Source organism: Hoplias malabaricus, chromosome 1 (genome assembly GCF_029633855.1).
Source record: "Hoplias malabaricus isolate fHopMal1 chromosome 1, fHopMal1.hap1, whole genome shotgun sequence".
In the NCBI taxonomy this organism is placed as follows: Eukaryota; Metazoa; Chordata; class Actinopteri; order Characiformes; family Erythrinidae; genus Hoplias; species Hoplias malabaricus.
The window spans coordinates 28,926,577-28,939,993 of NC_089800.1; the positions used below are offsets into that span (position 1 = coordinate 28,926,577).

Below are 13,417 nucleotides of genomic sequence, written 5' to 3' on the forward strand. Positions count from 1 at the left end.
CTCACATATTTGCGGGTTCAGGGCTGTGATTGGAGAGACTCAGACAAGGAGGCTGGATGATTCTGAAGTCTCTGCACTTGAGGTCAGAAGGGGAGCAAAATCAGAACGATTCATTTTATCCCTTGTTCTCTGACTTCGGGAGCCCACTAAAAACTGACTGGGTGGTCTTGTTTCACAATGTATGGGTTGGTAGACTCCAGATGCACACAAGGAATGTGCACATGCTCTGAACAAGTGTGTTTTCATGATGTCTCCCCTCTAGGCTTGTGTTTGGAGCACTGGGAGATTGTGTGTTCTGTTGTGTTCTATTTACAATCCATATTTCTTTCAACTCACTCACGAGGGCCGCGCCGCTGCAGACAAATAAACCCAGCTGTTAATTAATGCTTATGAACACAATTAAATGTGATGCAGACTAATGCTTAATAAGAGCAATTACTGGGAGCTGGAAGAAAACACAAAGCTAATTAATTCCGAAAGAGAAAGAGGGGGAAAGGGAGAGAGATGGCCTTCCATTCCGACAGAGGAGAAATGTGCTCCCACTGTGTTTGTTTGACAGTTGCGTCCTTCTCCACTTGGGCAGCAATAACTCCCAGACAATGTCCCTGTCACAGCAGGCGCCCAGCCCCCACCACTCCATCACCACCCACACACGCCTGTCCTGCCCTGCCCCATGTTTCCGGTACATGTTTGTTTGTGTGTTTATGGACAGGTGTAGTTTCTGTTCCTTTCCTGTTTATTAAAAACATACACATTGCACTTCTGGGTGCCGCAGGTAGGGTCACAGTCACACAGCTCCAGGGTCCTGGAGGTTGTGGTTTCAAGTCCTGCTCCGGGTGACTGATTGTGCTGTGTTCTTCCTGTGTCTGCGTGGGTTTCCTCCGGGTGCTCCGGTTTCCTCCCAGAGTCCAAAAACACAAGTTGGTAGGTGGATTGGTGACTCAAAAGTGTCCGTAGGTGTGACTGTGTGAATGAATGTGTGAGTGTGTGTCACCCTGTGAAGGACTGGCACCCCCTCTAGGAGCACCAAGTGATTCCGGGTAGGCTCCAGACCCACCGCAGCCCTGAAGTGGATAAGCGGTTAAAGACAATAAATGAATGAACATTGCACTTTTGCCAATTTATTGGAAACACCTACTTTGTATTTTGCAATATTAGCCACTTTATTAGAAACTTGCTTGTAAGCTTGTAATTCTACCCCTTTAACATTTTTTTCGAAACAAGTCTTTATACACGTGAATTCTTTATACAACTGTGAAGGACTGGCGCCCCCTCCAGGGTGTGTTCCTGCCTTGCGTCCAATGATTCTAGGTAGGCTCCGGACCCACCGTGACCCTGAACTGGATAAGCACTTAGAGACAATGAATGAATGAACTCCTTATACATCCATTGATTGACCACATCCTCTCACTGCTCATTTGATGAGAAACCATCCCCTTATATATCCATTCACTGATCGCTTTATGAGAAACAACCTACACTGTACTTCCAAACGTTGAAACAATATAATTAATTCCACTCCTTGGCCCTCCCTTGTACTTCTGCTCCCTGTGCCTACTTTATCTCATACAGTTTTATTTGTGTGTTGTCTGCGCAGGTGTTTTGGAGAGGATGTGTGCATCTCCATCCCTGAAATTGATGCAGTTGTCATGGTGATGCAGCCCAGTGAACCACGCATCACCATCACGGGGGCGGAGCAACTCAACACGCCAACCTCTGACCTTGTTCTCGGCCTGTCGTTATTCAGAGATCTGCATATCGTCAGCACGGTTTCCAAGAGCGATGGGACTGTCCATAACACAGGTACTGACCAAAAACACATCTCGCTTATTCCAGTAAAGACAGCTTTACACAGATATACTCACCCAAAGCCACTATGTTAGAAACCCCCCCTTTGTTTTATTCTCTCATTGGCCAATTTATTAAAAACAACCACATTGTACTTTAATTAATGAGTTGGCTGTTATTTTTTCTCCAATTCCTGGCCACTTTATTAGATTTTTTTTGTCTGTTCACTGACCACATCATTAGAAACCAAAACTCTACTGTAGTTCCACACCCTGACCACTTTAGTGGACCTACATAGACTGGACAACCTGGAGGAAACACACACACACACACAGTAAAATAAGATATATATCACTCTGAAAAGCTTGAAATAGTCCTATTTTGTTTAAGAGCAAAAGCATTACTGTGTTCAGAAGCTGCCTATTGATGAAAGACTAGGACGAACAGCACAACTTGCATATCAACAGATGAGCTACAGTCTGTAACTGCACACCAGCAAATCAGAGCTAAGGGGGTGTGGGAGTTGGGGGCGGGGGGTTTCTAATAAACCGGATGGTGAAGGTGTAATTTAGCACTGCATTTATGAACGCAGTTATGGAGAGCCACTGCCTTTAGTGAGTCCAAACCAGCGCACAGAGGGAGAGCATTACATTATTAATTCACCTCTCTGCATGTGCGCTTCTGCTGAGGGACAGAAACAGCAAAACAACAACAAAGCCATAAATAAGTGAAGAAACGACACCGGGCCGCGAGCACAGTCCCCTCTCAGCTCTAAATACACGATCTCCTCATTCATTTATGAACATGTCCTTCCTGCGGCTTTCATTATAAACTTCTATTCTCTCCCTCCCTCCACTCCCCCTCTCTCTCACACCTCATTTAATTCTCACAAACACATCACGCATTCCAACTTTTCGTACACACCTGAGAGAGCATCTGTTGCTATGTGTTGACAGGTGAGAGAGAGAGAGAGAGAGAGAGAGAGAGAGAGCAACAAGAGTGGTGGATAAGGAGTAAAGGAAGAAAGGAAAAAAGACAGAGAGAGAGCAACAGACAGGGTAGGGGGAAGAAACCCAGAGAAAGTAAGAAAAGCTTTGGAGAAAGAAAGTGAGGGGAAGAGGAAGAAAACAAGAAGGATGGATAAAGAAAGAAAAAGAGACAGCAAGAGGGAATTACAGGGGAGAGAGAAAGGAGAGGCAGGGAAAGACAGATAGCTCAGAATGCTGGAGAGTAATTTCATTATAACGTTATTCTCTGTGTGCGCATCCTTCTCTGGCATTTTACAATGGTCTACAATGACATTCATCACTCTGGACACATCCATCATTTCTTCATTTTTATTTACAGCTTCCTATTGTCCGACTAATCTGACAGCTCTGCAGATGTGCAGGACAAAAAGATTAGAATGCTTTTAAAGGTGACATATACTCTCCGTTTTTCATGAGTGAACACAGTTTTGGAACTAATAATGAAACACCTGTGACTTGCTTTGCTCAAAATACCACAAGGATCAAACCCTAGAGCAGCGTTCTCCCTCTGTCTAAACAGTGCTGTTCAAAATGTCTGGTTTCGGCACCTGTTCCTTTAAATGATTCATTAATTAATTTGTCCAGGACTTTTATTATGTATAATTAATTGGCTCCCGAATAAAATACACTAAAATAAAACCAGCACATGATGATAAAAGCTTCTCCTCTTTTCTGCTCATAGGAACAGAACACACATTCCTCCTCTGGGGGCTTTCTCTTCAGCTCCAGGGGTCCGTAAGCATCCAAACCCCAAGATGCTTTGTTTCTCATCTTACGCTAATGATGACTATTTATTATAAAGATAATGTATTAATAATATAATTAAAATTTTAAAAATTAATATTAAAAATGGGCAGCACGGTGGCGCAGCAGGTAGTGTCGCAGTCACACAGCTCCAGGGGCCTGGAGGTTGTGGGTTCGATTCCCGCTCCGGGTGACTGTCTGTGAGGAGTTGGTGTGTTGTCCGCGTGGGATTCCTCCGGGTGCTCCGGTTTCCTCCCACAGTCCAAAAACACACATTGGTAGGTGGATTGGTGACTCAAAAGTGTCCGTAGGTGTGAATGTGTGTGTGTGTCTGTATTGCCCTGTGAAGGACTGGCGCCCCCTCCAGGGTGTATTCCTGCCTTGCACCCAATGATTCCAGGTAGGCTCTTGACCCACCGCGACCCTGAACTGGATAAGCGCTTACAGATAATGAATGAATGATTGAATGAAAATTAAAAATTTTAAATGTAGCTTGTACTTTATAAATACTGTCGTTTTACACTTCCTGTGTCCATCATTTCAAATTAAAAGTCCTCTGCAGAGTTTTCATAAAAGTCTGAAGCTGTGGCGGAAGTGTGGTTTTTAATTGGTGGTAACTCTAGCACTATAAACCTTATAAACCTATAACTATAAACCTATAAACCTGCTTGTCCAGTTCAGGGTCTTAATAGCCTTCCCAGAATCACTGTGTTCAAAGTGGGAACACACCCTGCAGGGGATGCCAGTCTTTACAGGGCAACACACACTCACACCTATGCACAAATTTGAGTCACCAATTAACCTACCAACGTGTGTTTTTGGACCATGGACACAGATAACACACCAAACTCCTCACAGAGTCACCCGGAGCAGGGCTCGAACCCACAACCCCAGGATCCCGGAGCTGTGTGACATCGACACTACGACACGTCCCCTTTAAATTTCTCTAAACTCGTATGTGTGATTTGCTGCATTTAACCTCGTCTTTGTTCTATCACATAAAGACGGGTGCAGCGCTGTGATTGGACAGACTCAGACGAGGGTGTTGAAACATACATTATTGAATTACCTGCTTTCATATTAATGTTAAGATCTCTACACAGTTCAGGATCAGTGTACAATGCTTTATGTTTTGAGCTTTTTTAATTTGTTAGTTACATTAGTCTTGTAGCCCCAAGATAACAGCAGACTGCAAACATGTTTTGATGGAGCAACAATCATGTGGTGTTTAATTTTTTTATTGGATAAACAATTTTGATCTTTTTGTTTTGCTTTGTTTCACTGTGTATGTAGAGCGCAGGTCTGGTATTTTAGAGGAAATGGTACATACTCTGGACTACTGTGACATACTGGTTTTGGGAGAGGAGTTAAAGGAGGGTCTGGAGAGTCTGCAGCTGCCCCGCAGTGCACTACTAGGAAAACATCTGGATTACACCAACTCCACCACTGGAATGTCCATTTATGGTAAATATAGCACAAACACTAAACTGAAAACAAAGCATCTTTGTAGACAACAGGCCAAATGTGGGGAAGAAAAGTGTTTTGTTTTTTTTGTTTTTTTTTTGGGGGGGTTTTGGGCGATTGCTTTTTGCTACAAACAAATGTAGTAACTGTAAACTAACATCTAGCGCGTGTGAATAAATAGTATAAAATATAATAGTAATTATAAATAAATGTAGCAATTCTAAAGAAATATTGACAGAAAGCAAATTAAGCAACTGCATACAGTAGGTTTTTTAATTACTTTTTAAAATACAGCTGCCAATAGTCAAAAAATCAATAGGTTGAATAACAGAAACACTTTTTTTTTTTTTACCAAACTTGACCTATTTGAACTTTATTGTATCTCACAAGCATGTGTGTGTGTGTGTGTGTTGCAGGTGTGGACTCCATGTCTCATTATGCACAGGTGATCAGACAGGTGTGGTTCCAGAGTCTGCAGACATCTGCAGCAACATATAGCTTCAGAGTCACCTGTTCCGAACTGAACGGCCGATACAACAGCAACCAGTTCATCCTACAGGTCAGAGAGAGAGAGAGAGAGAGAGAGAGAGAGAGAGAGAATGTATATGTACATTATACAGAGAGATATGAAAGATTTTGCAAGACATAGACATTCTGAGAATGTCATTTAAACATACAAGGTATTTTCCACAATATAAAATCAATACAGCTGCTGCTGAATCAAAACAATACTTTTTATATCAGTATCCTGTGGTCTCATGCACGAATGGAGAAAACACAAATGTATTCCATGCATTTAAGGTTAAAAAATGCCACAGAAAAAGAAGAAGAGATAAGATAAGGATCCCCTTTATTAATCCCTTCAGGAAACTGATTCTCTTCATGGAAACCATCTGTGACAGTGAACACATAAACACAAACTAGTGAGCAAATCTTCACACACTCTAGGGACAGTAAACGCACACACACATTCGAAGCAGCAGGATGCCAACCACCTCTGCGCCCGGGGAGCAGTCTGGGGGTTAGGTGCCTTGGCCAAAGGCACCTCAGCCATGGATTAATTTTTCCTGCAGGTCCTGGGAATTGAACCTCAGGCCTCAAGCTGGCTTCTCTAAGCCTTAAGCCCACAGCTGCCCCTGAAACCCACAATACTTTATCTGTGATGGAATAATTTTTCTTCTTTCTCTTTGTCACACTCCACCCAGGTTAACGTTCTACACAGAGAAACAGTTGTCAAACACGTCAATCACATGGCGGCTCCACCCAAATACTCACAACTTCTCCATCAGCCAGCAATAACATCCACTGTCTCCAGCTCTGGTCAGAGAGTTGTCCTATGCACTTTTGTTTACTGTGATTTTTTTATGCATGAGTGTCCTGAAAAGCATATTAATTAAATGTATCATTCTTATTTTATTACAGAATGTGTCTCAGTTTTACTGCAGGGTGTTGTTTGTTTATTTGTTATTAGGTTTCATTCAAAGCTTTTTACAGTTCATGTTGTTACTACTTGACGGATTATAAAATGGATGCCTGCTTCCAGCACTTAGTGTTCTAAAAATAAAAGTGCCATCCAGTCTATGACCAAATATAAATGTTTTTTTGCCGGACCGCCTACCAGGCTGGCCAAGAAGAGGCTTTTTTGCTTACTGACTGAGTGACTGACTGACTGACTCCTAGTGTTGAAATCCACATGCGTGAGTAGGAACTGTAAGCTCAGCTGTATTTCTCAGAGAGAACTTAAGCTGGCGCTATTACACCGTCTGTGCTACACCAGCCATATTTCACATTCCAGTTTGTGAACTAAATTTGGAACTGTTCGGCGCATTTCCACTGACATAAACTGGTTTGCAAACCAAAAACATTTGTTCCCAGCTGGAATGAAAGAACAGTAGGTTCTTCAGCGCGAACCATTGCTGAATAATAGGAAATAAGACAGGAACACGCTCCGTTTCTGTGTGTTTCTGGGGCTGTTTGGAGTGACACCAATGCGTGTTGGACAGAGCCTCGGATACATTTACACACCTTATGGCACGTGAGTGTGAGTCTTTGCCTGAAATATCGTAAAGGGAAGTGATGGGGAGACACTTTGCGGCTTTAATGTATTCATAAAATTCCATAAAGCTGCGCACATCCTCCTTAAACTTCAAGTGATTTACTTCAACCTGTTACACTGAATAAATAAGTAACTGTAATTCTTTAAATCAACAAAATTCTTTTGGTCTTTTTGTTCGTTGGTATTAGATCATCTACTATTTATTTTTAAATAAAATGAACAAGAAAAACGCTGACTCTCTGAGGAGAACAAAACTTTGTGCTCCTTTTTTCATTTCTGCATTAATAAGTCCTGCCCTCCATATTTTCTTTACAACACAATCACATAATAAAAACCACATGTAAACACCAACATTGATATGAAGTACCAAAGCTTCTCCAGACCTTCCCAAGGGTATGTATTTTTGGCTTTCCTGTTTTTGAAATACCAGAAAAACACCTCTGTGATAATGGTTATATGGCTAATGGTGGTCCGGCAAAACTAGGCTTGCCTAGTTTCCATTTGTTAATACGTAAAGTGCACGGATTGTGGGGTAGAAGCCATTGATTTCATTGATTTCATCACATAGTGTACTGGAAGCAGGAAACCATTTGAGATCCAGCCTCTGTATCTGAAAGTTCACTTATATCTATGGTACTAATAGCATGATATGCTCTATAGGTGTGGCCAACGCAGTGACTATAGTGATAGTGGTGTGTATCGTCGCTCTGGTGGTTATGGTGGTCCTTGGTGTGTACCAGCTTTACCTCACACACATGCAGGAGGACCTGGACGTACAAACAATCGCAGAGAAACACAAAGACTTTGATCTCTCTGCTCTCACCATTACTGTGAACCCTCTGGAGGTAAGAGAGAAAGAGAACGTCTCAAACGTCTCATTGATAACAACGTTTCACTTTAAGTTGCACACGTCATTTCAGTTCTGTAGGACATTAGATGGGCATTTCAGCCAAATTGAAATCACTGACCATTGATAATTGTGTTGTAAACATGTTTAATCACATCAAGAAGTGATGCCGTTGTAGACCCAAAGGTGAAACTTATATATGGGTGGGAACTATTGGGTGGAAGGAACACACACCAGACAGGGTGGCAGTCTATAATACACTCATCCAGTCAGTCACATCCTCACAACTGTGGACTAATTCATATAGTTACTTATTCACTCACAGAATCACATCGGTGGACAATTTCACTCACTCACCCAGTCACTCACACAATCACACCTGTGGACAATTTCACTCACTCACACAGTCACCCAGTCACTCACACAATCACACCTGTGGACAGTTTCACACAGTCCTCCCAGTCACTCACCTTATCACATTGGTAAACAATTTCACTCACTCACACATTCACCCAGTCACTCACACACTCACACCTGTGAACAGTTTCACATAGTCACCCAGTCACTCACAGAATCACACCGGTGGAAAATTTCACACACTCACCCAGTCACTCACACACTAACACCTGTGGACAATTTCACTCACTCATTCACTCACACACATACTCACGAACACCTGTAGAAAAAACATTTGGGCACTCCTGGTTTAAATGTTTAGGGTAAAAAGATGTCCCGTTTATACTGAACATTTCATCTGTGTGTGTGTGTGTGTGTGTGTGTGTGTGTGTGTGTGTGTGTGATTATGAAGAGCATTGAGGAGCTACAGCCAGCAGAAGAATTAACAGAGGAAGAAGTGGAAGAGGAAGAAGAGGAGGAGGAGGACGACATCACCAGCAGTGAAACAGACAGCGATGAAGAAGGAACTACAACTCCCAGCATTCCACCACAGAGAAAAATGCTGAGCAAGCTACAGTGGCCAAGACAAACGTTGCACTGCTGAGAACCATTTTCACACGCTCTACACACACACACACATACAGACACACAGAAAGGCATAAAGGCATGAAAGAATTTGCAGGTAAATATCCATACAGAAAAATAGAAATAAAGATCCACTAAGCAAAATTTTCCCAAAATGTGGAGACAGAAATATTAGGAGGATGTGTTTTCATTGTGGACAGAAACTTGTATCAAGAAAACAAGATGGTGTATGATGGCCCATCATATGAAGAATTCGAAAAATTCTAAATGGTCATTTCTACAATGGGTCAGAGACATTTGGCTGATTGCTACGACAGCACACACTATCACAGCAATTGTGTAGCCAGCATTTGATATATGTGGCCAGGCCTCAGGTCTCAGGTGGGCAGTAGTCTCAGGCTTGGATGCTTTGACCACAAATAAGTGGGGAGTCAAGCAATTTCTGATACCCATCACTTTGTTTCTTGTGGGTGTGTTTTTGTTGTAGCCCCATTTTGTAAACTTCTTGCCTTGTCCAATTTGGTGCACATTAGGTCCTGTGGTCCTCGTTTGTCAGTGCTCACAAGAAATGCAAGGGCATGGGGTGTCTAGTTTTTCATGCTAGACTTCAAAGGCCCACTCCCATGAGTCTTCTGTGTGCCCTTAGAAAAGAGGTTTGGAGAGAACTACATACAGGCGATGACCAAGTAGAGTGTAGATGAGTGTTCACAGATTCTTTCCTGACTATAATGGAGGCGAAAGCCATCTTCCATGTTGCAAATGCGCAGTTTTAAATCTAACACCCAAAGATCACTAAAGTTACCAGAGGGCTTAATTCTGATTTATACTTCTGCATTCACTTGATGCAGAGTCTGCACCATATAAGTGCCCTACACTGTTGTTAGTGTTTATCTTGTGTTTTGGTGTGTCTGTGTTGCTCTGCAATCACGCTGCCAAACCACTAGAATCGCAAATATTTTCCCCTACTCTGTGTAGTACACAATGTAGTGGTGTAGTAGTATTACATTTATAAACTATAAAGTGCGTTATGTAGGGATGTAGGATGTTAATTGGAATAGAGCTTAGTTTCCATGCTGTGACACGGAAGAAACAAATACAAAACCAGCAAAGTTTTCCTGTATGTTCTTGCTTTTTTCTTTTCTTCCCAAAGAATACATCCATATTTTTCCCTTGTTTCATCTTTTAATTAAATCTGTGACGTCCAAACCAATGTCCGACAGCGGACCAATCACAGCCATTGTGCTCTAAGTCGCTATGACACATAGTTACAATTCTGGGGAAGTTAGCATCAGGGTACGGCATAAGGTCCATGTCTATGCGGGACCTAGACATTGCTTACAGTATGGGTTCCAAGCAGAAGCATAAACTGGCCTTTAGGAACAAAAACTGCAGTTTGTGACTAGTCAGGTTGTCCGTTAAATGACCTTTGCCAGTCAAAAAAAGCAGATTTTGGTGATGTTAAAGGACAAAAATCCCCAGACTCTAATGCGACAGGTGAAAGTCTGATTTGCAAGATTACCGGACAGCAGCTAGGAGGCAGTGGAAGTCACCACTGCAGCAAGAATGATATCCAAAGTGACCCTAATTCATTGTAGCTGAATCAGAAGAAAATAACCAGTTTTCCAATGTCTGCATTTTAAAGGAGATACACTCTACTCCTTTTCTACAAGTGCACACAATCCTGAGGTCTTAATAAAAGGTCTGTGACATGATTTGGTCCAATTGATTTGGTGGGCTTCAAATACACACTTTAATGTGCAAATGCACTGAACAAGTGCTTTATTTTTATACTATGTTCCCTTAAACAGAATGCCCTCTTACTAGACCTCACGTTTCACAGCCATCTATAACTGCCACCATCATAAGTCAGCGAATGCTGGCTCATTAAATGGAAGCCTAACTTTCATATCTAGCTTAGCACTGCTCACTATGAGGAGAAAGGCTTAATCTGAGAAAACACACTTCCAACAATCAGAAATCAGAAGTCTTCAACTACCTCATTCAAGGCTGAGTTTCAAATACATAACCAAGCCCCCAGTTCCTTCTGAAAGAGACATGAGAGAAATGTCAGCAATCCTTCAGGAATGCCACCACCCTTACAGGCCTGAGGCGAAGCATCTCCTAAGAGTCTTTTGGCCTTGCAAAATGCATGTTGCATAGCAGAGAAACAGCTGCTGTCTTAGAGCCTGAATGCTTCTGGCGTCCTCCTGCACCACTACAGGATCAAACTTTGGACACTGCATGTCTTATCTGAGTAACTGCCGTCGTGGTGAGGCAAAAATGGTGTAATACTTTTTTTTTTTGTGAACTATTCCTTTTCATAGCCATTCAAATCAGCCGCAAACATATTTTGGAAAAGCAGCTTGCTGAGGGGACTCGATACGCAGCGTGAGCTCTGAATTAAAAATGAATGCAGCCTTTAAAGAGAGGCGCGCAGTCGCTACAGGAGCTTGTGGGAGAAGTGCTTTGGATTTCTAAAACGGTTGGTTGGCAAAGCCGCTGCCACACACGCCATCCAAAGGATGCCATCTTACACTCCACATGTGGCTGTGTTTGATCAGAAGCGTGGTTTCTTTGTTCTGAAAAACCTTTAATTGCATATGTTCCAGTACACTCCATCAGAGACACCTGCCTTTTACTTCCACACACTGCCCACACATGTACTGGATACACAGGCCACTGTATTATGGACACCCACCCTCCACAGGGCCATGACATACAGTGCTATGATTTATGAATTCTTTAAAGCAACACTAGGTAAGATTTCGTGTTTATCCTCCAGGCTCCGCCCACAGTTGCAGAGTGTAATTCACTGTACAGCACTGTCCTGAAAGCAACAAGGAAAGAGAAGGAGGGAGAGCTTTCCTACCCTCCTCCACACGTTACATAGTGCAGTTTCTGCAGTGCTGAGCACAGATTGGCAACAACAGTGTCTTTTTCTCCCTATTACAGCTCAGTGGAGCATCATAATGATTTTGACGCTGTAATATTAAGGTGAAAAAAATACGTACTGTTGCTTTAAAATGTTATAACGCTGCATTAAGGAGCATTATCACACAATTATTATTATACACCGTCATCTTATTTTTGAGTGGAAAAATATATGTGGTGTGACCTTAACTTACGGAGGTTGATGTTGGTGGGTTTCCTCATATTGCCTGCCCATATCAGGCACTACTACAACATTTCCTGATGGTGGAGTCAAAAACATTAATATTAGCCAATGTGGAATAGGCCTTTAGTTGCTTAGTCATTACTCTGGGATCCGTTAAGACCTCACGGACTACCCCACACCTTGCCTTTGCAGGGATTTTTATTGGTTGAGCACCCATTGGTTGACCACACATCATTTTAAAAAATTGGTTTTCTTTGTGTTTTAGGCCATGCTCATAGAGACATATAGAAAACTCTGAAGAGGGTCATGATCATCCACACACCTGTGCTGGTGTGCTGACTTCAGGTCAGCTATTTCTGCCTCTCTCGCTTTGGTCATCAGTGTTCAGCTTCTTACCAGAGGACTGCTGTGTTCTAAAATTATTTTTAACAATCACACTTACTCAGCAAAGCAGTAACACTGACATGGTGTGTGTGTGTGTGTGTAGGTTACTTTTAGTTTGAGCACAGTCCACCACCCAAAAATATCCAGACAATAGCAACTAAAGTCAGGAACTGACCACAGATGAAGAGCACAACAACAAACACCTTATCAACAGATTAACCACAGTCTCACAACTGCACACCAGCAAAGATGAGCTGGACGAAAGGGGTTTCTGATAAAGTTAATGTTATCCACTGCAAGTATACGTCTTTATTGATGAGTGTTGGGCTAATTTTGTTCTTAGTGGATCTTTAAACAAAGACATAAACATGGTACACACACACACACACAAACACACACACTCACACACAGTACTTATATTAGAGACTCCTGCCTGTATTTTGACTCCTTTTGTGATAACGTTTGGTGGAAATTCAGGACCACCCCTGCCTACTTTTCCAATCCCTCCTTTTTCCCCCATTCTCTCTTTCTCTCAGTGGAGGCAGAAATATTAAGACGTTGTAAGTGTTGTTAAGGTGGAACGACCGTTGCGAACCAAAAGCATGGTCATAATCACCTGCTCTGGATCCTGTTGTGACGCCTATCTTCTTCAAACAAATCCACTGAGCGTTTGTCCAGCAGATGGCTGTGTAGCAAAGAGCCAGTGAGGTGTGTGCATCTCATTTGAGGAAATGAATAATGAGCATCAAATCTGAGAGTACCCCCTACTTAGGGACCCTTCTGGGATCAGCAGCGGCATGTGTTCCCTATCAGTCAGAGACCCCAGATCTACAGGGTAGAGAACAAGGACATGGACAGACAGATTAAAGGAGTAAGCTCAATGTCAAGCCTGTCCAATAAAGAGGACAGCAGAAGCACATCGATCAGCCAAAACATTACAATGACCTCACAGTTTACACCACTGTAGTCCATCTGTGGCTCTGCATACTTTGTTAGCCCCATTTCACCCT

General features: G+C 42.4%; 1 protein-coding gene across 1 annotated transcript in view; it reads left to right on the forward strand.

Moving 5' to 3' along the window:
- Positions 1 to 9,867, forward strand: part of LOC136708198 (calsyntenin-2-like) — a 31,775-nt gene extending 21,908 nt beyond the window's left edge. Inside the window, exons 5-10 of the mRNA XM_066682600.1 lie at positions 1,598 to 1,803; positions 4,854 to 5,024; positions 5,441 to 5,583; positions 6,230 to 6,344; positions 7,741 to 7,925; positions 8,736 to 9,867. Of these exons, the coding sequence (XP_066538697.1) occupies positions 1,598 to 1,803; positions 4,854 to 5,024; positions 5,441 to 5,583; positions 6,230 to 6,344; positions 7,741 to 7,925; positions 8,736 to 8,927 (1,012 nt within the window). The 3' untranslated portion in view covers positions 8,928 to 9,867. The remainder of the gene's footprint in view (positions 1 to 1,597; positions 1,804 to 4,853; positions 5,025 to 5,440; positions 5,584 to 6,229; positions 6,345 to 7,740; positions 7,926 to 8,735) is intronic.
- The last annotated feature ends 3,550 nt before the right edge of the window (positions 9,868 to 13,417 follow it).